The sequence below is a fragment of the Perissodus microlepis genome, chromosome 10 (assembly GCF_051167445.1).
Source record: "Perissodus microlepis isolate ML-2025 ecotype Zambia chromosome 10, ASM5116744v1, whole genome shotgun sequence".
Taxonomy (NCBI): domain Eukaryota; kingdom Metazoa; phylum Chordata; class Actinopteri; order Cichliformes; family Cichlidae; genus Perissodus; species Perissodus microlepis.
Window position 1 is genome coordinate 31,511,403 of NC_140470.1, and position 27,701 is coordinate 31,539,103.

General features: G+C 42.1%; 1 protein-coding gene and 2 long non-coding RNA genes across 8 annotated transcripts in view; 2 read left to right on the plus strand and 1 right to left on the minus strand.

The window, feature by feature from the left end:
• The window catches only part of dbn1 (drebrin 1), a 118,631-nt gene extending 99,109 nt beyond the window's left edge, over positions 1-19,522 (minus strand). For all 6 annotated transcript variants that reach the window (XM_084940983.1, XM_084940987.1, XM_084940986.1 and 3 more), the window contains exon 1: positions 19,332-19,522. In XM_084940983.1, the coding sequence (XP_084797109.1) occupies positions 19,332-19,414 (83 nt within the window). In that variant the 5' untranslated portion in view covers positions 19,415-19,522. The remainder of the gene's footprint in view (positions 1-19,331) is intronic.
• Positions 19,523-19,629: 107 nt separating this feature from the next.
• Positions 19,630-26,978, plus strand: LOC146379665 (uncharacterized). Its single transcript, XR_014801452.1, has 3 exons — positions 19,630-20,112; positions 25,211-25,278; positions 25,867-26,978. It is a non-coding gene; the product is annotated as an uncharacterized LOC146379665 (long non-coding RNA).
• A 41-nt stretch (positions 26,979-27,019) lies between these two features.
• On the plus strand, positions 27,020-27,701 carry LOC146379666 (uncharacterized). Its single transcript, XR_014801453.1, has 2 exons — positions 27,020-27,395; positions 27,529-27,701. It is a non-coding gene; the product is annotated as an uncharacterized LOC146379666 (long non-coding RNA).

The window sequence follows — 27,701 nt, forward strand, 5'->3', positions numbered from 1 at the left end:
TGAACTTTGTTGCGTTTCCATTTCAGGTGCTATTGATGTTCTAAAGTGTGGTTCTTACAGGGCTTCCCTTTATTTACGCTGCTCAGTTTCAGATCAGATGCAACACTTGCATCCTTCACCCGAGAGAACTCTGCAGATATCCACTCACATGAGCTTAGGCCTGTGAAGCCAAACTGTGGTGAGTCTGTGGTTTGTCTTCGAGGTGAAGGTCCGGACACGCTGACCACAGCAGCCGTCCAGCTGCCAGCAAACGCCGCGCAGCGACCCTGCTGTCATCGACGCTGCTCATGAGCTCTGACACAGAAAAACAAACAGAGATAACAGCGATGTATCTGTCTCTGTCAGGCCTGTACTGTCCCAGGCAGTGTCGGTGTGACTCAGACGTCCACAGAGCACAAACGCTGGCCTCCATCCATCCATCGCACAGAGAAAGGGATGAACTGTGTTTCTGCATCTGCAGTTTCATGAGCAGAGGAAGATGAGGAGAGCTCTTCTTTTTGTTGTTGTTGGCAGGAACAGAGACACAGAGCAACAACAAAAAGTTTCCAAAAATACGGATCCATCTTTCCGACAGCTCAGAATAAAAAAGGCTGAAATAAAGCAGAGGGGTGTGGACTTAAAAAAGATCTGCTGAATGATGAAGAGGAGGTGGAGGAAGCTTCAGAAAACCTAAAATTACAGCTGCTCTCACAAAAACAACAATCCATTGATAACACGATAGTCATATTTTTTAGTTGTGACCTTTGATCTGTATGTGCTGTTTGATGAGGATGACAGTCACAATCCATAGACGAAGAGCCCTGAACAGTTACAGTCGAACTCGCCTCGTGCAAAGGTTAACCGGTTTAAAAAGCCATTACATCGGCCCATAGGTCGAAGAATGGGCCCTGTAAGCTGCATTGACTTCCAATCTGAATCCAGCTGGACCGCCGACTGGCAGTAGTGGTGGCTTCAGGTCTGATGGCTTTTTATTCAATAAAACGGGGCAAAGAGGCATTAGGGCTCATAGAGTTTAAAAACAGGAGGAACTGCAGCGAGTTTCACCAACAATAACCTCTGCACAGGCTAAAGAAGTGATGTGCTGGTGAAGTTTTATACTTTATTTGGGTTGCCCAACAATTTTGCTTCTATATCGTTAGCCAACCCCAAACCCAACTTTTATACCACAGCAAACCATTTTAAGGACATTTCATGGGTCATTTCACAACATCTTTGACAAGAGGTAAGTTTTACGCTGTACATAGTTCACAGGGGTTAATCCTGCAACTGTCCAAAGATACAAAGGGGTTATCTTAAGCAGGATTGTTGTGAGATTATTAGAAAAAGGTCTGTTTGTGTAAATTCTGCAGACTGTCCAAAGTTTGTTTGAATAAAGAAGGCAGTAATCTTGAAAACTTTGTCAGTTGAGTCTTATCTCTGCAACAAAGACTGAAACAGCCATGATGACTTCTACTTTGAAGTCTCAACCTGAGCAGTTTTATAAGGTAGCCTCACTGTAATTCAGCCCTGGCTTTATCACCACAATTTAGACAATTACTGTAACCCATCAGGAAAGTGTTTGAGGTGGTGAACAGTAGAGCAGTTTTACCACAGACATTGATCTGCTAGCTAAGTCTAACATCATTAGCCATTTCCAGGTTCAAACATTTCTTCAGATCATAAATCAAGTAAATACTGATGCAACACAGAGTTAGAACCAGTCCAAATTCTTTCAGAGTCAAAATGATCGGTGTCTCTGTTCTACCAGCTGCTACAGTAAAGTTCATCCAGGATTTATGAGATTTACCCAAGTTAGAAGTTAGCAGGACATAAGCTAGCTAGTGTCCGTCTAGCTAGCTAGTTAATATGTCGTTGCGTGGTTTCTCAATATGAACCTGCTCTAACCTCGATGTCTACAGTGAAATTTGTGTGGCCTGAAAGTGATTCTGCTCTGAAACGTTATCAGATATCAGCACCTGGGCTGCAGTTACACCGTGAGATTTTAAAAACGGAGCTTAAAGACGAGCAACACATGAACAGCAGAGCGCATTTAAACGACAAACGCCTCAAAACACAGGAGGTGGGAGTTGATACTTTATCAGGTAACAAGATTAACATACTTATAAACAGAGTTAATTATTTACCAGTTATAACGCTAAAATTATGCTAAATACTGCACCAAACCAGCCACCAACAGGTGATAGCTAACATTTTAGTACAGAATAAGATCTGATGTAGGTGTAGAAACATCACCAGTGACGTCACAATACAGACCACCTGAGAGTAAATGTGACTAAAATCTCAGATTGCAGTTTTTACTACATTAGACAGATAACAGGAGGGGAATAAAGTGGTTTAAAGTAATTACCATTCAGTGGACTAAAGAGTCTAAAAAGCTAAAACTCTCCTTAACATGAGCTCTTTGTCTGGCTTATAATAAGCACATTAACGTAATTAAAGGATGGCATTTTCATGGGCTTTATCTTACATTCATTACTGCTTTCATCCCAATATAACTGAATTATTAAGAGTTCATGTAAAAGCACAGCAGTGTCAGTGGAGGCAGAGGCTGCACATCTGGTGCTGCAAAGATAAAAGTTTGGGCAAATAAAAACCTGGGAAAGAGCAACCTTTAATAAGCATGTTTGATTCTTTTCTTGTTTCGGGCCTTTATCTGCCGACAGCCTCGAATCTGTCAAACAGCGAGGCTGAGAAAATCGTGACATGCTCTAGAATCACTTAAACAACCTAAAAACTCTTGTAATCATGGCGTTCTTTCACTCCACGAGGTAAAAAGGCTGAGCCGGCCACAAACACCCGGACAGACAAGAGCCGAGATAACGCCATCATTGAATTCTGCAGTAGAACTTTGTGCCTTGTTTTACTACCACAGTATTTTACCGCCATATGTGTGCAAGTCTGTGTGAGTGATCTCGAGTATCGTACTACACTTGGCAGATGTCTCGATTAACTTGAACAGGCTGTTCATCTAAATCAGACTCGAGTTGTGATTTATTTTTTTCCACTCAGAGCTCCAAAGAAAAGAAAAGTGACATTTCCAGCTCTGAGCTGACGACAGGAATCAGGCTCAGAGCAGCAAATACAGACCAGAGGAAACGGGCACGTCTAGTCTGTAATGGTGAATGGTCAAAACCCACCACAGGGAAGATCAGCATCTCGGAGACGAATGAATGCTGATGTTGGACACACTCGATGACTGGTTAGTTTATTAAAAAACAAACCCTGCGCATACTTACAAAGTCGTCCACCACACCTACAACTTATCCATCCACCCTCCATCTGTTCATCCAGGTCCAGTCTAAGCTCAGACCTCCTCTCCAGCTCTTCTTAAGGGACGCCCCGATCCAACCGAGAGACACCTCTCGAGCGTGTTCTGGCATTTCCTCCCGACACATTCAAAGCACTTTATCAAAAACGCTCAGGAGGCATCACGGTCAGATGCCCGAGCCACCTCAGCCAGTTCCTTTAGGACTCATCACAGTAAATCATTTCTGCTGCTTATGTCCTTACTCTTTCCATCACGACCCACAAGTTGTGACCACAAGTGAAGGTAGGAACTTAGACTGACCAGTAAATGAATGACATTCCTATTCCCTCTTCACCACAACAGGTCGTTACAGCATCCTCATCACTGCAGACGCTACATCAACTCTCCTTCAAGACCCAGAGATCCTTGAACAGCTCCACCCCTTTCCAGCTGAGAGACATGGCCTCAAACTTCCATGATGGATGGAGGCCATCAGTCGATGAAGCCAACAGAAACACATCGGGACGAGATCCTGAACTCGATTCCTGAAAATTCTTTCCATAAAGACATTATCTTCTATTAAAGTAGATGGATGACGGGTCTGCAGTGAACCATCGAGCAGTAATTAAAGATTAAAACCCCCCACGACTCCAATCGTCCAAACAATCCACTGACACGAATCATTAAACTACTGAAACCACACTGGATATTTATGAGAAGAGTGCCTATTTTTAGATGTTTGTGAGGAAACGTTTGCACAAACCTGCTCTTTTATTGCACGTAATTCAAAACTAGGCCAGACTTAATTTCCAGCTCAGGTTCTGAGTCCAGCAGGATTTCCACAGCTTCAGCTGCTACGATTTGAATTAGAAACGGACCAGCAGAGCAGCGTTACACTCAGATCTATGAGGGATGTATGGACGTATCTGCATAACGAAACAAAGAAAGTCTCTCACATCATATCTGGCTGCTTTCTAACTGCACGAGCCAGCTGAGCTCTTCAAGTTCGGTTGGAATTTCGATGTGTGAAAGCAAAGCTAAAAATATGAGCTGATTTCTCTTTTCTGGCCAATTTAATCTCGCTCTCCTTCTTCTTCGTTGCCTTCTGCTACCAAACTACGAGGGCAAAGTGCAAATGACTCACAGAGAGGAAAGTATTTCAGAGAAGCTCCGAGGTTACGATCTGCAGGCTCTCTCTCCTGCACCTCGACGCTCCCTCGTTGAACTCACTTTCAGACGACAGCCCGACGCTCGCCTGGAGTTTCATTTCACTCTACTGACACTCAACGCTTTTCTAAAGTGGACTCAGCGCTGCTCATTTAACAGAAACCCGGCTTTCAGCTCAGCGGGATGTCGCAGATGTAGACACCTATGTTCACTCGTGGTTTAAAACATGTTCCTTCTATTCCCCCTGCTCCATATTCATGTTCACACAAAAGAAAACTAATTATTCAAGAATCAGCTGGTTACCTCTAAGGTCTCTTTTACAAGCTGCACAAAAAGCTTAACAATTGTTCATTTTGGTTTTTCATATATCAGTTTGCTGCTTTTCTCTGCCGTTTTGCTTTTTTGTCCATGTGAAATGAATATTTTTATGTTTGGGTACCAAAGAAACAACACGGGGACGCCACGCTGGGCTCAGGGAAACAGCAGTTTCTATGTTACAGACTTCTTAGGTAAGATTTAATAATTAGCAGCTGCAGATCTAGTAGCAGTAACACGCATTCGAAACTAAATATCTGTGGTTTTAATATTAAAGGTCAATTGTGCCTATTTTGACAGCTAGTAGCCTTAGGGTGAGGATGTAATGGAACGCTTCCCAGCATGCAGCAGTCCAGTGGTCTTGAACATCAGCTTAACATTTTGTTCTAGCGTGTTCCCCCAGTTCTGGCAGTTTAATCTGTGCTTATTTCAGCCAATTATGTTCTCTAATAAACGTAATGAACCTCTCTGTTGGAGAGGAAATCGTAGCTAACCATTTTTGGGTGTTGATGGAGAGTTTTTTTCTGCTCAAAATCAGCCTTTAAGAGGAGCACGTGCACAAGTTTTGTCCATATATTTAAGCCACAGAAAAACTAATGTTTATATACTTTTAATACAATCATGGTGGTTTTCCTTTAGGGGCCAACAGCTCTTTCTACAGATGCAATTGAATCCCGTTGATGTAATTTGGCAGTATTAATATTACATACACGTTTTATCCACGTGTATGTATTCACAGACTGCTAATATAAAAGGATACTTTTAATGACCAGTAGGGGGAGCCTGCACCAAGTTCTGACAGAAGCCAAATTACATAAAAGTCAATCAGAAAAAGAACCTGTTTAACGCTTGTTTTATTACTTCGATAAACTGTCCTGATGAGTTTATGATCTTCATTATTAGTTTCAAGTCTCTTTCACTGCAGCATGATGTTCATTCTGTAAATTAAGTTTCCATTTTGGGGTAAAATAAATGATAAAGCAGGTTATAATTTAAGCTGTGGCTGTTAATGGAGTGATCTGCCAATCAGGACAGGGCGTAACAGTGCCAAGTATTTCATGTTGAAGTTTTATTGGACAGTGTTTATTTGTTCAAAAAGACTCTCAAGGGCAAAAGTAGTTGAGCTGTAAGAAAAACTATTTAAACAATAAGTACGATTACATTTTAAATTCTGTGATTAAAATCTGTGTCATGCTCTGTAGGGCTGACAGAAAAAAGGCAAAACCTAAACCAGAAATATCAGTCAGTGAGGAGGGCAGATCAGCAGGGAGGTACCAGGGGCAATTTAACACTGACGGAGCACAATACACTCCAATAAATCTCATCTCATCTGAGGCACATCCCTTTGAAAACACCCAAATCCAGTCACCACTGATATCAACTTTAATCTGACTGGAGACCTTCCCTGGCTTCCAGATAAAAAAAATAAAAAATACAGGTGAAGGACTCAAGCATCAGTACAGCTCTCAAAAATGTACAATAAGAACAGAAAGCCCCTCTACTCGTTAGCATAGCGAATGCCTGGGGTCAAACACAGCCTTCAGCACCAAATGCCCTAATTGGTTTATTCTGCATCCCAAATCAGCCTCAAGCCTGTTTGCTTTCAGTCTCCACATACTAACAGCCTGTCAAATAAATAAATAACAAACTTTAAGAATTACATTTAGCTTCATTTCCAGTCCACGAATAAGAATATAACACATTTCTTCAGGATTCATTGATTGATGGGTCATCATTTAGTCTATAAAAGGATCAGTCCACCAACCCTTCATCGAGGCTGGAAGCTCCAGGAAAAGCAAACACTGCAAAGAGACCTTGAGTCCTTGTTTGCTTTTGCAGACCCACTTTTACCACCAAATGCACCCCCCTCCCCCCCCAACGGGAAGCTACAATCATGACATCCCTCTGTTCTCAGACATACAGACAAATCTGCCTTTTTGTTTTCCACAAAAGTGGAGAAATTTGTCTTTCAAACCACCCAACATTGCTAATCCTGATCTGCAGAAATGCTAATAACACCAGTAAGGCTTTCCCCCCACACATCTGGCAAGTGAAACATCATCTGAGTGTCAGATTATCCCCGTAAGCCCTGAAGTCTGTCTGCCTTTGATTTGCTTGTTTTATCTTCTGGACTGCGACGTAACGTCACCCTCTTCATTCCTCATCATGACGCTGACCTCTGCCTGACTCAGCTGCCGCCCGACCTGCCACCCAGTTTTCCTTTTGAGATGTTTACTGAAGGTTATAACCACATTCTGGCACTTCAGTGACTCACCGGTCAGAAGAAAAGAAGGAGGAAAGACACCAACAAAAGCAGAGCAGACACAAATGCTTTGACCGTTGACATCATAATCCATGTATGAACAAGTACTGAATGAACCTTTTGGAGGTTTAGGATGCACTTTAACAAAAACCTAAAACAGCCCATGCAATTAAAGTTAAGAATGACACATTAATCATTGACTGGAGCTGTAACTACTGACCGAGGCTAACATTAGGCATATCTTCATGGTATTGTAGTATATCCATCTGCCCTCTCGCCCCCGCACTCATTAAAGCTTTCAATATTCATGGACAACTCTCAAAAGCTTTAAAAACGTACTTGGGAATTCTTAAACAAAAGATACAAATTGAGGAAAGGGACAAACTTAATCCAAACCAATCTAGGAATTCAACACAGGATTTAACATGAATTCTTTCTGGGTATATTTGTACCTAGCTAGAGTGCTAGCATACCAAAAATATGTTCGTGCTATTCAGGGCTTCCACGATTTCTTTCCACTTCCATCTTTATTACTGAATCAGAAACACATTCCCCATAAATATACATCTACACCAAAGATGGCTCTCCTCCACAAAACAGCCAGTGAAAACAGGAAACGGCTAAACCAAAATGTTAACACGTTTAGCTTAAAATGTCACCTTTAGCCATACTTTTAGCTGATAAATTTCAGCTTTTTATTCATTTTTTACCTCAGAATTTCAACCTTTGTCTCATAGGTTTGTTTTTTTTATTCCTAATTTAAGCTAGCAACTTAAAAGCCGGCACATTATATTTTTCACAGTGCTTTATGCAGTTATTGTGGCAATAATGTCTTTTCATTTTAAATACCCACTCAGTTTTTCTACATGCTGTTTTATGAACTGTTGACTGTTTATTTAGATCGTGGCTTGATTCTTTCCAAAATAACTTCCTGTTGCCAAGATGGCAGAAGGACTCCGAGGATGATTCCAATAAGTACGAAACAAGCGTATCAAATCATTTGTTAATTTTTTTTAATCTGTTAAATAATTTTACACTTTCAGTTTACTATTTACTCTTAGCATAACATTAGGTTTACCATTCACAGGTTATGCTTTTGCCATTTAATTAACCTTTCAGCTATTCAATATAATAGCTGTTAATTACTTTACATGAACCAAAGGTAACTGTTCGGCTATGTTTATGTTACATAACTATTCTACTTGTTACCTGTTAATTTTAGCTAGCAAAATTAACAAATAAAATAGCAGCTCTTAACTGGTAGCTAACTAGAACATTCCCTGATCAGTTTTATATAGACGTCACAATAATTAAGACGAAGAAGAATTAGCAATCATCGCTGTTAACTTTAGAAGGATGTTTATTTTGTTGACATAATGGAAAAATGCACTAATCGAAGGACACTGGGACATTTGTTCCCTGAATTTATCCTTATGGCAGACAGAGTGCTTATGCTACCCGGGGGAAGGTGCTCCCTTGAAGTAAACACTACAGATAACATGACAAACTGCAATATGGCTGACTTCCGAGGTAGGTATAAAGTAAATCTCCCTGCACGGAGATGGTTACACTTTAGAGGTGTAGCTACACCTCTGCATAGGCTCCTGTTACATAACACTCTGCACATCATCCCTTCTTTGTGGAGCAGCTTACACTCGAGCACGCCAGGCTTACATAAAACAAACAGCGCTACCAGCTTCCTCTATTCTGGACACTGTCAAGAGGCCTCGCTACAACCCACTCTTCAAAATTTACATAATTAACCCTATGAAAATGATTCATCCATGAAAGCAAACCCACTGAAATTAATTGATTTCTTCATTAAACTAACACCAATTAAAAGGGTCAGGCCTCTTTTCTATGTTTTTTTTCTCCACTTTCTTCTCATATCTTGAGGCAGCATTCCTGCTTTTCAGTTCCATCATCGCCTCCCTTTCCCTCGCTGCTCACACTCCTCACTGCTGGCTGCCTCAAACGTCACTGACATGATTTATTTAAGCTGATTCTGGTGAAGCAGCCATCAAATCTCACTCGACTTCACAGCATCAGCTAAGTTCCTAAATATAAATGTCAACTGTTAGAGGAGGGGGAGGAATCAGAAGTAAGAGAGTGAGAAGAAGATGAGAGGAAGAAAGAAGAGGCACCGGCCAACTATAAAAACACCTACATCGTTAAATGACAGAATTAGTGGTTTCCAGCCTTTTTCATTTGTAATGCCGCCATCAACACCAACCTTTATGATTAAATAAGATAAGAAGTTCAAACTAGATTAACAATACTTAGCTTATAAATGGTAATCTGAATAAAACCGCTCTCTTTAGCTGACCATCTTAACTTCTAAATATTAGCTTAAAATACATCTGCCATTAAACAGCTCCTCATTACATTATAGTGACCATTATAGTGAACTTCTTAAATGTGGTTGTTAACCAACAATTTCACTTCTACATTTTCAGTTAAACATTTCAGCTGCTAGCAATACTTTTAAGAATTATCCATGACATTAAGCTAACAACTGCGCTTGTTTATTCATACCATTAACTTACTATCTTAGTTTTTATCCACATGTTTAGCCAATAATTTCTCTTTTTTAACATATATTTTATTGATCAATTTCAACAGTTCAACAGCAGCTGTTAAGATAAACATAAGATAGTTGTTACAGCTGCCATTGTTAGCTAAACATTTCAACAGTTTATATATACACTTTTAGCTGAAACTGGTAGCTATAGTTTTAGCTAACAATTCCTTTAATTAACATTTTTTGGCTAACTGTTTCAACTGCTTTAGCACTCTAAACACTTGTGCTTGTTAGCTAACAGTTGTTTAGCCAGATTTTTAGTTGCTAATTAACTATAAAGAATATTTTTCTCTAATATTTTAAACTTTTACATTAGCATTTTTGCTAGTTATTGTTTAGCTAATAACGGTGCTTGCTAGCTAAAACCTCATTAGTTTATTTGCCCTATTAGCTAAAATATAAACTCTTGGTAATTAACAGTTTAGCTAAATTTAAACTGTTTTAACCATCATGTTTTTAAAAAAAATCTTAACAGTTGTGCTTGATAACTGAACATTTCAACAGGTTATCCACACTTTAGCTAAATATTTAAACTGCTAGCCAGATTTTAAACTAAAATATTGATTTGAATTATTCTGATTTTAAAAGCTTATTTTAGATATTTGAAATCAAGTCAGAAAGCAAAAAATAAATAAAATTCCACTTTCTAACATGCCATACTGGTGAAATTTATGCAGAAGTTTCCAAAGACACATATGCATATTTATAGAAGACATAAATAAAACGAAGACACATTTCTGGTTGTAAACCAGCCTTTTCTTAGCTCTGTATATTTTTGCTCCTGTAAGTGAGGAAGCTGTAAGTGAGTGCTGAAGGATGATGTCGACCTGTGTTTTATAAAGCGGCTGTGATGAAAGTGAAAGCCCATGTTTTTGCATGTTGTACCACTGACCCTGTTCTATATTAATCTGAGAGAGTGCAGAGAGAGTGCAGAGAGAGCGGCGAGATCACGGTGAAAACACAACATGTCTACTAACTGCTCTCAAGGCACATTAATGCTCTCTCTGCTGAAAAACAGAGCAGAGCAGATGATGATGATGAGACAAAAATAAAGAAGGGGCACATTCAGGAGGTCAGAGATTAAACCTCCAAATCTATTTGTCCTCAGTCAGATGATCCATTAAATGTGTTTTTGGTAGAGGGTAGGGTAACTGCTCTGGACGAATGCAGGACCAGAAACCAGCCATTTCCTGTACAGTCTGATTATTGCTGTCGTGGTCGTTTGCAGAGCAAAGCCCAGTTTACCTCCCAGACATGCAGCTTTCATGTTTACGCTTCCTCTCACTGACATCCTGACAGACTGTCCATGACCTGCATAACTCACACAGAAGCCATAAAGTACCATCTCTGAGCAGCGACATCTTTTGTGGTAATTCCCAATAAAGTCACGTCTGTAGGGAGTCATTTTCCCATGACGACACGCACACATTACCAGTAACAGTTCACATACAACTTTACTGTAATGTAGAACATGCAAAGCTACTACAGCGCGTCGACACCCTCACTTTACGCTGCCTGAAACAAGCTGTTTTAGCTGCTGTGTCTTTAAGGGCCACCCTCTTTATTGGCCAGCTTCTGGAAGCCTGCTGAGGGGCAACAGTCTGAAGCTTGAGCTTTTAAATCATGTGATGTTTTGCATTAATTTTTGGGGGCCTGACTTCAGATGTGTGCAGCTTGGTTCGGTTTTGGTGACGTGGGAACGGCAGCGTCATCTTTTGGTATGTTCAGCTCATTCAGGTTTCTCCTTCGTCACCTGCCTGTAACAGGTAATAAGTAAGAACACCACGAGCCGTACTTATTAAACTACACGGCCTCAGGCTGTTTCCAGCAGTGTTTTGTTTCTCCTTTGACCTCGGCTCTGCTGTGAAGCATTGTTTGGTCGACCTTGAATTCAGACCTTCCTGAGGGGTAAATAAACAACTCGCGTTAAAATGATCTCAGATGGAAACATTAAATGTGAGAAATACGCCAAAGTGTGTGAGCAGTCCAACAAACGTCTTCTATCTGAGACCAACAGACTCAATCTGCTGCTCAGCTCCTCTCTCCACCATTTTCTTCTTTTGTCTGAGGTGACTCATCAGGTAATGGCTTCCTCGAACAGCTGGACAGGTCAAAGGGTCATATGACAGCAGCCTGCGGCCAATCAGCAGCCACTGAAAGCGGTTTGTGGATTTTGTGATATCGGATAACCCTGATTCACCCGCTGCCCTTTTCACGGTGTCACCTTCACTGCAGTCTGACATTTATGGTTCAAGAGGTAACATTCCTTTCTTTTAGCTTCAGGGAGCGGATGAATTAATGATAAACAGGCTGGAGAGGGAATCTCATCCTAATGTTCACCCTTCAGGAGTCGCCCATTACCGCTGCCTGCAATGCTCTGAGGCAGTGAACAACCCAGTCTTATCAGTTTAAAAGCCCTCATGCTTTAAAAATGATGTAACATGCTTCATATTTGCCAGAGCCTCCTCCCGCACATCACCGTCTGTTTGAGCTCTTCAGTCTTACAAATTCAGTTGTCCTCATCAGTTTTAAGCAGGTCGAGATACACAACTGGAAATTTTATTACGTTTTTGTAAGAGGAAGACAAAATTTTAAGTTACCTCAAAATTTTAAAATGCCAATCTAAAATTGTGAGTTACAGATGGCAAAAAAATAAAATAAAATAAAATCTTCAGTTGCAACATTCAAGCTTCCATGAACATGTTTACAGCCGGCAACAAAAAACTATTTGTCTCCAGACTTCATTTATTTACAAATTTACAACAAATATACTTGAGAGCAAAGTTTGAACTGCATCAAAGTGAATTATTAATGCTGTGAGAATGAATGCTGAAACCGTTTTGTGATGTCCAACATCTAATAAAGCGTTTTGATTAGTAGTTATCCATTTAATATCACCGTAAACTATTCTTGCTAACCAAGCTAGTTTAGCAAAAAAAAACATTAGCTGATAAAAACATTTTGTCCAGATACACTAATATTAAAACAAATATAGGGTCTCAGAATAGAAGAACACAAACTAATGAGTGACAGGTTTTACTATATCAATTTATATACAAGTTTAATATAGTTAACACCCTATACATCAGAGTTACCATTACAAGCTAACTCTGCTAGCATGCATTACTCGACAGGAAGCTTTAAACAAAGAAAACACTTCAGGAAATAAAAAATAATTTTGATCATTTTTACTAATTTCCACTTTTATAAAAACTGTAATTCATACATTTGTATTGATTTTCTTAAAATTTAAAGTAAGTGCTACCTTTACTCACAAGCTAACTAGCTGTTAGCTAGTCCTCAGCTAACTAGAGTCCCTGACCTGAACCTTTAGACCGTGTTTGTGCTGTTAGTCCCTTTTTATTTTAATTAAAAATAAATAATAGCACAGCTTGTTGTTTACAGCCCATCAATGCTTTATTTAACTTCTATATTAACAAAGTATAATTTCATTTCATTATTTTTTTTTTCCATCTTCCATACAGCTGACGCATACAAACACTTATTCCTCTAATTCTGAGTTATTGGTAATACTTTTACCCAAATGCAGCACTTCTTAAATTACAAGCAGACATTACAAAGAAAGTTTTTTTTCGTTGCCTTTCATTTTTTACTTGTAGTGTTTTTAGATGTCAGGACTGCTGGTGGATGAAAAAAATTTTTTTTTATATAACAATAATGTTTTCTTTAGTCTTTAACATGCACTTCGGTGTCTGTTGCACCACTTCCTTAAAGCCTGATTAGATTAATCTTTGAATGAAGAAATCAAGAACTTTACACTCTAATGTAATGCCAGTTTTCCCCGTGTACTGAATACTGATTAGGGAGTGGTGCGCAGTCGTGCCAGCAGCTCTGTGAGGCTTTAATTAGCTTTCTAACATGCTCACAGTGGTGATGCTCGATTTAATCAGTCAAAAACCAAAAATAATGGCAATGCTCTCAGACCCTCGCAGCTGATGGCGTTCTGAAGGCCGAGCCGCCTGTGACGGACGAGACCAGCCGCAGGCGACGACGAGAGCGAGGGGGAAGCTTAAAGTTCGACGGATGTTCGAGCGAGCGAGGCCGAGATAAGACCTGTTCACAGGGGACGAGCGTGATGTGAGGGCGGCGTGTAATTAACGAACAAACCTCTACAGCTTCCTGACCGAGTCCTGCCACCGACAGGACGAGAGAAACAAAGATTTACAAGAGACGACGACGGAGCTTTATCCAAAAATCATCGATTAGCCTGCTGAACGTTTCTTTCCCCGATTCATCATCAACATTTGAAAAACAAAAATTTCTCATTTTTATAGTCAGGTCGTTTCATGATTGATGGAAAAGGACACTGCTGCTTTCAAATAATGTTTCTTATTAGAACACGAGTGACGTTCAATTCAATCATTTTTATTATGAGGCACTCATCTCTGGGAAACCACACAGACGGATGCAGACCACAGGGAAATACGTTTAACCTGTTTAAGGTGGACTGACACAAAAATAGCCCCAAACGTCTAAATTCCAGGAAAAAAGGTATTTCTGTTTGCAGTGAAGGTGATGTAAAGCTGCTGGGAGATAAATAAATGCATTATTATTTTATCGACAAAACCAGGTCAGAAGAACTCGTCTTATTTGGACTGGTGTGCCCGAAAAACCAGATTTGAGGAGAGGCTCCTGAGGCTCCATTTATCCAGCTCCTAAATCCGCTCTCTGGGAAAGCAGAGTAGGGCAGAGGGCGGTGGTGTGGAGGGTGTTTGGGGGGGGTCCCGTGTTGTTTGGGGTCAGCGTGTTTGGAGGTTTCTGCCTTTGTTTGAATCCCATCAAGTGTGAAAATCGGGGGCAGGCCTGAGGCCTCCGCATCGTCTCTCCGCCCCGCCGGATCATCCCACTAAATCCGAACGCCGTTATAGGAAACGTTAACCTTTCAACCTGACAGCTCGCGCTCGCACGAGCAGTTCAGCTGACACAAACACGTAATTTACACTTTTACAGTTTGGTGACACCGCGAGAGACTCGAGGGTGGAAAAAGAATCATTTCTTGCCTCCATCAACACCTGAACAGCGACGTTTCTGCACCCTCGGAGAGCTCGGTGTCAGGCTGTGACGAGCGCACATCTCCGGGAACAGAGGTGGAAATTTGTCCTCGATGTCTGTCTTTGTATCGATGACGAAATCTGCTATAAATAAACCAAAAGCAGCCCAACAGCTCAGTTTTTGAACAAACCTCCATATTAGTGAAACTCTGATGAACTGTTGGAGATTTCAGCTTCCAGAATCTGAAACTGTAAAAGCATTCAGATTCTGTTGAATCAGAATCTAAAATTTTGGTTCCACAGACCTTTAAATGAGATTATTAACGATCCAAACAGCAAACTTCATTCCCATCATCACGCTGGGGACACCTGGGGTCACATCCCACACTGAGCCTTTCGGCTCTTTGATGATTCAGCCGGCGAAACCGTTTGAATGCTGGAAATCTCAAAACCTGCTCAAACAGCTGTGATGAAGTTTCTTACTTATGAAACAGAAACATTCACGTTTCCTCATGTGTTGCATTTGTGACTGAAGCTCATGCTGGGGTTAGATTACCACACATCACCTGAGCGCTGAACCCCGATCGTCTCACATGTTCAGAGAGCACAAAGCGCACTTCGGCTCTGCAAATAAGGTTTGTTTGTTTTTTCACAAATAAGCGTGTTTGTTTGCAGCCACTGAAAAAGAGTTTTGGTTTTTGCTCTACATGAGTCAAAACGTTGAGTTAGTGACTGAAAACGGTGACAAAATAACTCAAAATTCAAAAAAATGTCCCAGATAGTTACCTTGTCAAACATTGTCACACAGAACAACTCAGGCTACGTCCACACGTACCCGGGTATTTTTGAAAACGCAGATTTTTCTATGCGTTTGCACCTTTCGTCCACACGTAAACGGCGTTTTTGGTCACTGAAAACGGAGATTTTTAAAAACTCCGGCCAGGGTGGATATTTTTGAAAACTCAGTTTTTGCGTTTACGTGTGGACGACAAAAACGCAGAAAACGCAGCGTCAAAGATGTGCGCCTTTTTTGGCGTCACACTGTGCGCCACGTTATTGTTTCGGTGAAATGAATTTCTACAATGGCGGACGTAGACAAAATACTGTTACTGTTAATTGTACTCTCTGCAGTGTTTAAATGCTTACATATACACACACAGCTACTGTCCCTCCACACATACGACTCGGTTCTGCTTCTATGCCCCATCCTTGTTTACTTTTTCCCACCGAGGCTTCTAGACTTCTGATTGGCCAACATTTCTGCACGGTTAGGAATATATCGCCACCTGCTGCTTTGGCATGTTCCTAGCAGCGTTTTCCTTCATTTCTGCGTTTACGTGTGGACGGGATTATTTTTTTAAACGAAAACGGAAAATCTCCGTTTTCAAAAATACCCGTGTACGTGTGGACGTAGCCTCAGAGTTCAACATGCTGCCCACAGACACTTCAATATAAAACTATAGAGTGGATCCACCGACCTGATTGAAAGACCCTTCCTCGACCTCCTCAGCCACAGAAACCAGCGTCCACACTGGACTGTTGGTGGGTGGCTGGAATATTTTTGTCTTAACATCGGGTTGGGATTAGGTTAACCTCCACCCTTAAGCTATAGCCTTTCTTTTTTTTTTCTACCTTTTTGGAAAAACTGTCAGATCTAAAGGAAAAGATGGATTTCAATGAAAGGTACCCTCCATCCATTTTCCATCACTTCAGGTTTAAGTCAGGCTGAGGCGAGTGGGCGGGAACACCTGGACAGACAAACAACCGTTCATGTCTACAGCCAATTCAGAGTCACCAGTTAGCCCCATGAAGGATTTTGGACTGGGTGAAGAACCTGTACAGACACCAGGCTGGATTTGGACCTGAGACCGTTGTTCCTGTGAGGCGATGGTGCTAACCACTGGACCACAAAACCTCTAACTCCAGCCCAACCCTGCTGACGTCGCTGGGTGAGGGCAACATATTGCTCAACTGTAGCTGCAACTATACTACAACAACCAGAGCGACTCCCACCTCAGGACGACGAGCACAGCGTGTGATCACGTGGGTTTAATCATTTATCAATAATCAATCAATGATCTGCTCGGGTTTGTGGTAACACTAAAAAGCCTTCGTGTTGTTGTCGAAGCTAATCAACTAAAAATATATTACCATCCATGTGCACGCCCCCTTGTGGACAGACTGAGTGAGGCGGTTAGGCTTCCTCGTGACCTCACCTGGCCTCACGACCTGCAGCAGATGGCTCAGGTTCACGTTTCAGACTCAGCGTTTGTGTCCAAACAACCTTTAACGGCTCCACTTTAACAAAGGACACCTCTGATTTTTAATCAGGGGAACAGGTGGAGCTGTTATGACTGCTGCCTTATCGTGTTCAAGGACAGAGGCTGGAGTTTAACATTAAACCTGCAGTCCAAGTCAAATATTACCTCCTCTAAGCTAACCAGCTCCTCTACATGCTGCAGCTTCTGAAACTAAACAAATCAGCTCCTTCCCCTTTTCGTTCTGAGTCAAACACAAACAGAGAACAGGAAGGACGTGCCGGCACCAAAACCAGGCCGAGGTTTCTGAAATTCCTCTTTTTTTTCTCTGGGATTCACCTAAAACTTTGCTGCTCTGGATTCACAGGCTGCCGGTGAAATTCAGCTCGGTGACCTTCCTGCTCGGCTACGAAATGACAAACTCTAAACCTAAGAGTGCTTTTGGTGTTTCAGCACCAAAGTCCATGCAATAAACGTTTACTTTAATACATCACTGCAGCCAGTGGGGCTGTTGATCTGTGGGAGTGAGTCATTGTTAAACCAGTGAGCGCTGGTCTGTTTGCCTTCTTCATAGACAGAAAACCTGTTATATAAAATTCCAAGATTAGAGATTAAAGCCTGATCTTTGTCTGTTAATAAATATTAATAATAATGTTTCAGTGCAGCAGCTCCACAGTGTGGTGGTTTACACATCTGCCAGCAAAAGGTTGCTGGTTTGATCCCATTAGGGAGCAGCTGGGAGCTGTACTTCATATACACATAGTTTTACTTAGGCCATGGTTTGCTGTATGGTAGCCTAGAGGTGCCAAACACAACACACCTGAAAACTGATTTTTTTCATGTTTTTGATATCAGACTGATATCAGATTTTTAAGACCGATACCGATATCTGGTGATTTTACTGATCTGATATATTGGCCGATATTCTTTTCTTTCAGACATTTATTATGTATTTTTATTTACTCATTTGCACTTTGCCCAACTCAACACTCACAACATGGCCGAAGGGCGCTTCTCCTTTCTCCTCTTTACTCTTTACATTTTTATTTATCGGCCGCAGTAACTGCCGATACTGGTCGATCAACAAATAGCCAAACGTTATATTTCAGTAAACAAAATCACATCAATGATCGCCTTGAAGTCAGGAGAGTTTTAACTCTGGGCCCGCCCACTTCTGTATACACTTCTGTAGTGTATACTACTATTCTTATTGTATATATTGTATATCTTATTCATCTGTTCCTGTGTCTCTCCTGCTGCTTTGAGCATGTACATGACAAAAGAATTTCCCTCGGGATAAATAAAGTTGTTCTTATTCTTATTCTATAGTTTCAGATCACCACACTGCTGTTAGTCACTTCCTGTTAGTCATTTCCTGTGTTGGTCTCCTGTTCAAAAATCATTTTCCAAAATGCTAATTTTCCCTTTTTTTGCTGTTCCTGCTTCCTGTCGGGCTTTTGTGAAATGTTATTGTTTTCTTAAATCTCATGTTTTCATTTTTTTGGTTTAATGTTTAATCGCTTTGGGGGTTTTCCCAATGTTGTCACATTTTTTCCTGGAATGTCATGAGATGTTCCAAAGACTCTGGTTTTGTTTCTTTCCCTGAATGTTGACGGGGTTTTCCTACACGACTAAAAAAATTTTTGCTTGTAATTGTGTTTTTATTTTGTTTTTTACTTTTCTGTTCTTTTGCTTCATAGTTTTACTTCTTTGTTGTATTTTTGGTTTTGTTTTGTTTTTTACAAAACAAAGTCCAGTTTGGTTTCACTGTTGCGTTTTTTTTAATTTGATGTTTCTAAAATGTTGTTGCGTTTTTCTTAGTGTCGTTCTGTTTTGCACCTTTGGGCCACCGTACTGCTCGGCAGGCCAAATGAATAATTTTTTACTTCATTAACTTCCTTACTGACCCTCTTGCACCATTTCCCAGTGAAGAAACGCCACAAAGGGGGATGATGGAAGCCTCCACCCCTTCTTTCCCCTCCTCCCTCCATCCCACCCACCGGCCTCGCCCCTCTTCCTGCTGGTTTAAGGATGCAGGGGCTCATCAGTATCTCTGGACCACCTCACACACACACACACCTCTGCATCACTTTGCACAAAAGCCTGAAATTGCTTCCAGCTGGGAGTGAAGCCGGTCCCGGCGGACTGAGGGCAAACAAAGCGCATTTTACGCGCACAGTGGCGCACATTTCCCCGCTGAGTCTGCACTGCGGGGCAGCTCGGGACCCCCCCGCCCCCTAAAAAAAAAAAAAAAAAAGACCTGCAGCTCTCTGACACAAACTCTCTGCAGACCCGAAACAACCGCACCCCCCTCCGTCCCTACTTTACACCAGCTGTACTGACGATGATGATGAAGGTGGTGGTGCCCCAGTCCTGCCCTGCGCATCCTCAGCGCGCAACAACCCGAACAACGAAACCCCGAGAGGAGCCGTGAGAGGAGCGGGAGCAGAACCAGGAGAGGACAGGAGAGCAGGGCCGCGGGACTCACCAGTCGGTGTCCGTGGTCTCGTCGATGACGTCCTGGTAGGCGGTGAGCAGGGCCAGCCGGTTCTTGCCGAGATTCACAGCCATGTTTCCGTCCCTGCAAGCATCCAGCCGCTGCTGATGGAGAGAGACTCGGAGTGAGACTACAGGAGGACGACAGCAGCAGCAGGAGGAGGAGGAGGCGCTGACTGGTGCAAACAAAGAGGAGCGCGGTGTCCGCGGGGTCCTAGCGCCGGAAGCTCAGCCGGTCAGCTGTCCGATGGGTCCTAGTGCCGACCTTTCAACCCCTGCAGCTGCACAGAAACAGTTAAAGTTGAAATTTGTCCGAGAGGAGGAAGATTTGTGTGAATGTGCGTGTCACCGTGGTAAATCATTACTTTTACATTATTGCTGTTACTGTTTAACATGCGCTGTACTCAGATCGTCTTACAGCACTTACAAAAAACAAGGAGCTCGAGCAAAGAGGAAATATCAGGTAAAGAAGATCAATAAGTACGAAACCAGGTGTGAATGTCAAACTTGCTGTTTTTCTGAAGGTTTGCTTGTGAACAATGCTCTGCTTTCTGCAGTGTCACTCAGTGTTTTAATTTGGTGAACCAAAGACAATCTCCCACTGATGTGGATAATAAAGTTTTTTTCTATTCTGTTCTAATCTACTCTGGTCTTTCCCTGTGACATCACACAGGTCCAGGAGAACAAAAAAAAACTATGTGAAGTGAAGCTGTTGGACTTACAGGAGTTACTGATCTCATTATGTGAAGCATTTCCAGCTGGAACAGCACCAGGTGAGAGTGACCCAGGAGTGAATGCACTGTGATGTAAGCTTTTCTGTGGGCGGGGCTTTAACTGGTAAACGGAGGGTTCCTGAGCACGTAGCATGCCTCACTCACAACAGGCACCTTTCTACATCTAAGTGCTTTTGGTCTAAGATCCACAGTGATGAACACATCAGGATGTTTGGCACGCAGACTGGAGCAGCTGGGAATTGAACCACCAACCTTCTCATTAGCTGATGACCTGCAGAGTGATGAGGAGTCTGTAATCTTCCTCAGAGTAACACATGAAACATTCTGTGCCTACTTTGTGTTTTCTGTAAGTTTCTCTGATCCGAGTTTGGCGAAATAATCAGGTGGAAGCAGGTAAAACCTGCAGTTCCTCTGGTGGCCACCAGAGGCTCCTGTCGTAGACTTTCACATAAAAATGTTGAACTTTACAGCAGAAATAAGCACGTTTACAGAAACAGTTTGGGTCTCTGTGGATCATTTCCTCGTTTATAATTGCAGCACGGCAGGTGATTGTTTTTAAAACGCTTCTTTTTTAACTTGATTGAGGCTCCAGGTTTGGTGTGTGGCTCCTCTGGTTAGAGCTGGAGCTGCTAGTCTCGGCCTTGGCTGTCTGGAGTCACTGAACTCGACCTGCGGTCCGAGTTTGTGCTGCTGTGCTGCGTCCTTGAAGTCTGTCCTCTAAGTTTGGGTGAATTAAAGTCTAAGAGTTTGTTAGCCTGTTATTTAGCTCTCAATATTAGAGGGTGCAGTGTCAGTGTGATGCATTAGCTTAAAAACCAGTCTTGCTAGGAGTAGCTGATCACTTCCACCCTCTTGTCCAAATATGGTCACTTCCAGCTCCAAACAAACCAAGATGGCTGCACTTAGACTTCAAACTGTGAGTGCAGTAACCAAAGGTGGCCTCGTCCTCTTAGCATTCAGAGCTTCTTCTTTGACAATCTGTGGATTAAAAACCTTTTTAGGACTGTAATGGGGGCATCAACCACTTCAGAAGGAGCCTCCATCAGCCGGGTGGTGCATTAATGAAGTCGTCTGGAGGCACGTGGGTCCCATGTTTTCTTAATAACAAGTCTCTCATGAAAACCACTAAGTGGCAGAGCTGCCCGGTAAGTTTGCCTGTTGCTATGGATTCCAGCATGGCGGTCCTGTTTTAAAAAGCAGATCAGATGATGAGCGCTGAGGAGCAGCTGAAGCTGTTTTCAACAGCTGGAACAGCTGACCTCTGTCAGCCTCTGTGGGCTGATTTGTTTGTGAGGAATAGTCAGCAGGACCTGATGGCACCGCCGCCTCCTCGGACCAATCCCTGACTCAGACCGTCTCCAGTAGTGATGGGTTGGTCGCGAACGAAATGGCTCTTAGAGCCGACTCTTTCAAGTGAATAATGCAAGATTTTTTTTTTTCTTTCTCTTACTTTTTTCGCTTTACGCTGCACTCGTTGTGTTGGCGCTGAGCAGAGATGGGAGTTTGCGCCCCTCTGCCCAGCGCTGCGCGGGGGGGGAGTTACAGTCACATTTTATTGTGTTGTGGTTTGCAGTGTTTTGTGTTGTTTCCTTTTAAATTTGTTTAAAAGGAAACATCTGAAAATTGAAATAGTTAAAAGCTGAATTGTAAATAGTTGATTTTTGTATATTATCATTTATTTTTTTTTACATTTTGTGTGGTGTGAGTAAATAAAAGAATGAATATATATATATATATATATATATATATATATATATATATATATATATATATATATATATATATATATATAACATTTTTTTTTTTTTTACATTAGTAGTTAATTTTGTTCATAAACACTGGGAGATCGCACTCCCAGTGTTTTGTGGATGGTTTGGAGGCAGTTTGTACATGAAGCAGGAAACAAGCTGAATACTGAAGACGGGTGAAGTTAACAGTTAAAACCAGTTTATTGTTTCTTGTGTTTTCAACATTAGTATTAATATAAATACTCTGCTCCATCTGAATTAAGTATTTACCAGATGAAAAACTGCAGCGCAGGCAGGCAGATGTCGACTTTGTTTCCATGAACAATACAGCTTCATTCAAAGAAACACAGATGAGACTATAACACAGAAATTAAATGTGAGTCTGCTTTCTATAAATAAAGTTACATTTGAACATTAAACAGTTTCCACAGATTGTTTACCTGAGCCTGATTTTGTTTTTTGACATGTATGAATTGTGTGTCATTCGTTGTTTGATGACGTGTCAGACTCATCGCTGTTACGCAGACGTTTTTAAACGTGTTGTCGGTCAGATCAGCAGGACGGTGGGAGGTCTGGGCTTCGAGTGGATTCATCTGTGGACCAAGTGAAGCACGACTTCAGACTTTTGTGGTGATTTAATTTTTGAGAGAACAGAAACAGTGAGATCAATAATTTGTTGGACAAAGACTTTTTTTGTAGTTTTGCTTCTTAACAACATCACAGTGGATTTCAATCAATCAATCAACACATGATAGAAGTTATGAGTGAACTTGTAAAAAGCACAAGTTCTTATGTACAGTGGCTAATTTTCAGGTTACCTGCTGAAATGTGATTGGTCGATGTTCCTACGACTATAAATGGAAAAAAAAACTGAAATGAAAAAGGACCAAAATGTTCACGTTAAAGTGCAGAAATGTACCTGAGTATGACATGCTGCCAACAAACATGTTACAGGGAGACTACTGCACTGACAGCAGCTCATGTTGACCTTCAAACAGATAGATGGACAGAAGCGTCCACGGTCAGCTGATCCACTTCAGACTCAGCTGGTGTGTTTCTGAGGACGTCGATAAGCTCAGTGTTGAGTTTCAGGTCGTTTGGTTGAGCGGTTCTCATATTTTGGGCCAAAGATGTTTCCTGTTGGGGCGACTGCTCCACTCTGTGTGCAGGGGGAGGAGCTAACACACACACACACATTTGTTTCACTATCTTTGTGAGGACATTCAGTGGCATTAATGCATTCCCGAGTCTCTTATGTTCACGTTTAATCACCACCTGTACACACAAAGGTTGTTTGTTTTTTTCTTATTACTAAGACGTCAGGCTCTCGTCTGCACAAAGAGTGGCTGCATCCAGAGAAAAACGTGCTGCAGGTCCCTGAAAGTAGCCGCCACCGCTCAGTTGGTAACAGAAATCTGAACCCAAGCATTATTTTTCTTACTGTTGTAGCTGTCTGGAGATTTCCTGTGGTTCAGCCATGAATACTCAGACCGTTGAGTCCTTTGCAGCTTCTACAGGAGGCCGTGGCGACCGCAGGGTCCATAAAAATGCTGTTTCAGTACCCGTGTGTCAGCTAACCTGGCTGATAACCCGGACCTCTGACTTCAGAAAGCTAACATTTCAGCAGGCGTTACGCTAAAGCTGAAGTTTCAAAACATGGAGGCCAAAAACTAATGTATAAAAGATGATTCGACTTTTAACACATTAGTTCATTTCTGTCTGATTTTCAGATTAAGAGTTTTAGGGTTAAAGGAAGAATTTGGTGAATTTTGGGTAAGTTTGGCACTCTGAGGGTGAACATGGGCACACTGGGGTTACATACTGCTACTGCAAGGCTCTTTTAACCTGAAACCAATTTTATTTTGTTTTAGCTACAATTTACAGGTGATCCCTAAATGCATCATGAAAGCAGACGTGTGAATGTGATGGCATAGCTCTGACTGAGAGGAGCTGCTGTGTTATGATGCTGAAGTTCAGACAAATGAAATCCACAGAAAAATCTGTGTTTCTGACAAATATGTGAGATATATGTGGCAGCAGCACACAAATCCGACATTAAACTCTTCACAGGAAGACGGCATGGAACAAAAAACAGAGCCTGAGCTTTTATTGTCAATCACACGAGGTTAAACAAACAGAAGACGTTCTTACAGTGTGAGTTCAGTACAAACAGGACACTGACAGTGTGGTGGGGAGTGCAAAGACACATCAGGTTTGTATGAAAGTTATAAAATCTGGTTGAAGCTGGAGATTAACGACGCCAAACTCGGACAAAACGAATCTCTGATGACCAAATGGCCCAAGAATGTCTCTCGAAGCCGTCTTTGAGGGTTTTTGGGGACCCTGTAAGCAATGAGACTTTAAAATGAGGTTCTTTTCTCCCCGTTTCCTGGAAAAGTTGACATTTAGGAGGTTTTTCCCGGCTGGCGGCGGTGGCCGTTGCTGTGGAAACCAGGCTGCCTCAGAGAGCTGAACCCCACGCAGGCCGCCTCGGTGTTTGTCTCCCAAGCGGGCCCGCCGGCTGGCGCCGAGCCCACATACCTTCCCTCGGCTCTCAGAGGCCAGAGGATAATGGAGGAGGGGCGGGGGCGCTGGTGGCACTTTAATTGGCACAGACAGCGATTATGTTCAAGGTGAAGCTGCTGAAACTCCCTCTGCCCACCATTCAGCTCTCTGAACCCCGCTGCACTCGTTCCTCTTGTGTTTATTTGCATGCAAAGCGACCCTTTAGCTCCACACTAAATAACTGCTCAGACACTTTACCACGACTGCAAAAGTCTGCACCACCTTTCAACCTCCGCACTACCAGGACACCGTGCACACGTGTTTACTCCTCACAGTATTGATGCATCATGAGATCATAAATTACTGCCAGCGTTCTCTCCCCGGGCTGTCAGACGGCTGAAACACTGTGTGCTCGGCCGGTTTGTGGGAGTGGGTACAGCGAGTCTCTGATAAAAAAAAACTATTTTCAGCTCTGCACCATAATTCAAGATTAGGCACAAAAAACCTGCCGAGATGAATTTAATGAAAGCTGGTGTAGAGGCGGAAAAACAGGAAAATTTTTAAAATTTGATGCAGAATCGGACGAGTTTAAAAAAGAAAAAGAAAAAAAGATTTTGCACAGCATGATTTCTCTGAGTGCAAATTTTAAAAAATTTGTTTAAATCAGCCTTAAAATAATCTTTTTCATTTTTATTTTATTTTTCATTTCTTCTCGTGGCCACTTTGGTAGAAAAATCCTTTAATTGTCCCACGAGGGGAAATTTGGGTGTAACAGCAGTAAGAAAGACACATATACAAACAAACAGTACACAAGACACATTCATCTTCCAGATGAATGTGAAAGTTTGACTTCTGTGAACTCGGACTTTTGCTTTTTTCCACAGATTCCTTCGGTGATTGAGTGGGCCGCTGCAGCAGCTTATGTCGAGGACACTTGGGGCTGCCTTCAGCAGTGAGTCCGCCCTCATACACTCCTGTGTTAAAATGTTCAGCAGAATTAAGCATGTTTGGTCTCAGTGGATAGTTTCCTGCTCACGAATGATCCAGCTGGATACTGGATTTAGGGGCGTGGCTATTTTGATTAATCAAGTTTGTTAATATTACCTGAAAATTCCAGTATCATCCAAATATGGTCACTTCTTACTGTAAAACAAACAGACAAAAAAAGCAACAGGACAGTGGTCCACGCACCAGAGTTGTTTCTTCCAAATGCAAAATCCAGAAACTAATGGCTACGTCCATCTTTTATGTACAGTCTTTGTCCATGTGTGACGTATATTTGAATCCTAAATGTTGCGTTGCAGCTTTTTCCAAATGCACGTGACAGTTTTTGACAGCTCGCTCTGCTCAGCCTAACTGCAGCATGAAGGCTCGACACGTGAAACTATTCATGGCTTTGTGTGGAGCTGAAGGGGTCTGTCAGGGGTTTTACAGGTGAAGGAGACCAAACACGGAGCTAAAAGACGGCGCGTTGGTCAGAGTGTGTTGAGCTGCCATTTTTAACCTTTAAAAATCTGTTTGTGATGTTTCTCACTTTCAGCTTGCTGGATGAAAACGTGCTTCCTGGAGCCGGACTCGCTGTGACTAGTCCCGCCCCTCGTTTGTTCAGTCAGAGGACGAGGTCTGAGTGTGAGCAGCATCGCTGGGTCTGACGCTGCCGACATCAGGATTATCGATCGATGATCGATTACAGCATGTCGGCCGGCTGCGTGTGCTGAGTCAAAACAGTTTTATTATCTTTGAGTTTTTATTTTACGTTTTGAATGATTAGAAACACAAAACACAAAAGAAACACGTCAAACTTTTAACTTCAAACTGTGAAAATCTTTGACTTTCAGGTCGATTAATGTTTCATTTTTGGAGTTTGTCGTCTGCCCAACCCACAGCAACAGTACAGAAAGGTTTCACACCTGCCCTCGTGTACGGAAGCAAAGCTGGGACACAAACAGGAAACGTGTCGACGGTGCTGCAGAGACGTGCTTCATCGGGAGGAGGAGGAGGGTCGGATCGATGATGTCACATCAGGAAAACTCAAAGGGAAAAGAAGTGGAGGAGGCCGAAGGAGAGAAACCATCATGGGCAGAAGGAAAGGACGAGCTGCTGCGCCGAGGGAGAGACCGAGCATCCTGGAGGACCATGAACGCCGGCGCCATTCAGCAAGGCACTAAAACAGAATCTGACTCTGCACCATCGGCCTCTTTTACCCGGCCGCCATCGTACCGGCCAGAAAACGTTTCCTTTGTGGTCGTTGTGTTGGTCCTGAGCTCATGAGGACCGCCAACAGAATCCTTTTCTTTCCAACATAGGGGCGTGGCCTGTGTGACTGACAGGTGGAGGTAACACAGGCGAGTGTAGCAAGTTCCTTGGTGTGACGCTGCTGCACGCTTTGTTTCTTTACTCCAGTGTCTCCAAAAACCAAGATGGCGTGACCCAAAATCCAAACTTCAGCCGCTGACGTCACCGTGGGTTCGGTTTCTGGTTTGTACCAATCCGCTGCAGTTTCACTAACAGCGGGCGGCCGGACACTGCGAGGTTAAAAACAGCGACCTGGGTTTGAGTCCCACCCTCCTCCGTCTCCTCCTCGCTGCACCGTTGTAACAAGGCGGCCCTTAGCGGCTGGAAACACAGTGAGATGGACCAAAGCAAGTGTAGTGGAACAAAGTATTTATTTGCTATACAGCGCTCCTTACAACAACTTGTCAAGCTTCTTCACAGCACAAAAATTCACCCTCTAATGACAACTGGCAGCCTTAAATATGTTCAGCTGTCACAGACTAAACCATTATTCCACTCTCAGGTAAATTCTTAAATCCCAACCTTCCACCACAGTATACAATATATCAATTAGAATAAATAAATACATAAATACATTTTCACATTTACATATTAATAAATATTTCACACTTTACTGTTACACCAAACCCAATATTATAAAAACCCAGAAACCCAAGCACAACAAGATTCACCACACTCTCTTTACCAATGGTCTCTCCCGGAACCTTTAAATGGTGTCTGGACCCCCGGGGAAACATTTGCCCAAACACCTTGAAGAGGACACAGGCAAGAAAGGTGAGTAATCATTATCTTACAAACACTTATTTGCACCACTTTTATCCCTAGATTTCACACACACATTTGCATTAGTTTTCCTTACTGGTAAACCTTAATCACAATCTCAATCACCATTCTTCTCTCCTGACAGACAACCACCACATTCCTTGATGAGGAGCAGCTGTGCCAGATCTGAAATAAGGCTACCAACTGATTTTAAAATTCCCAATAAATAGTCAATAAATATTTAAACTTCTTGTGTGTGCAAATCCATGCTTAAAGTGCAATGCTAAATAAAGTGCTTGATAAAGTGCTTTTAATAAA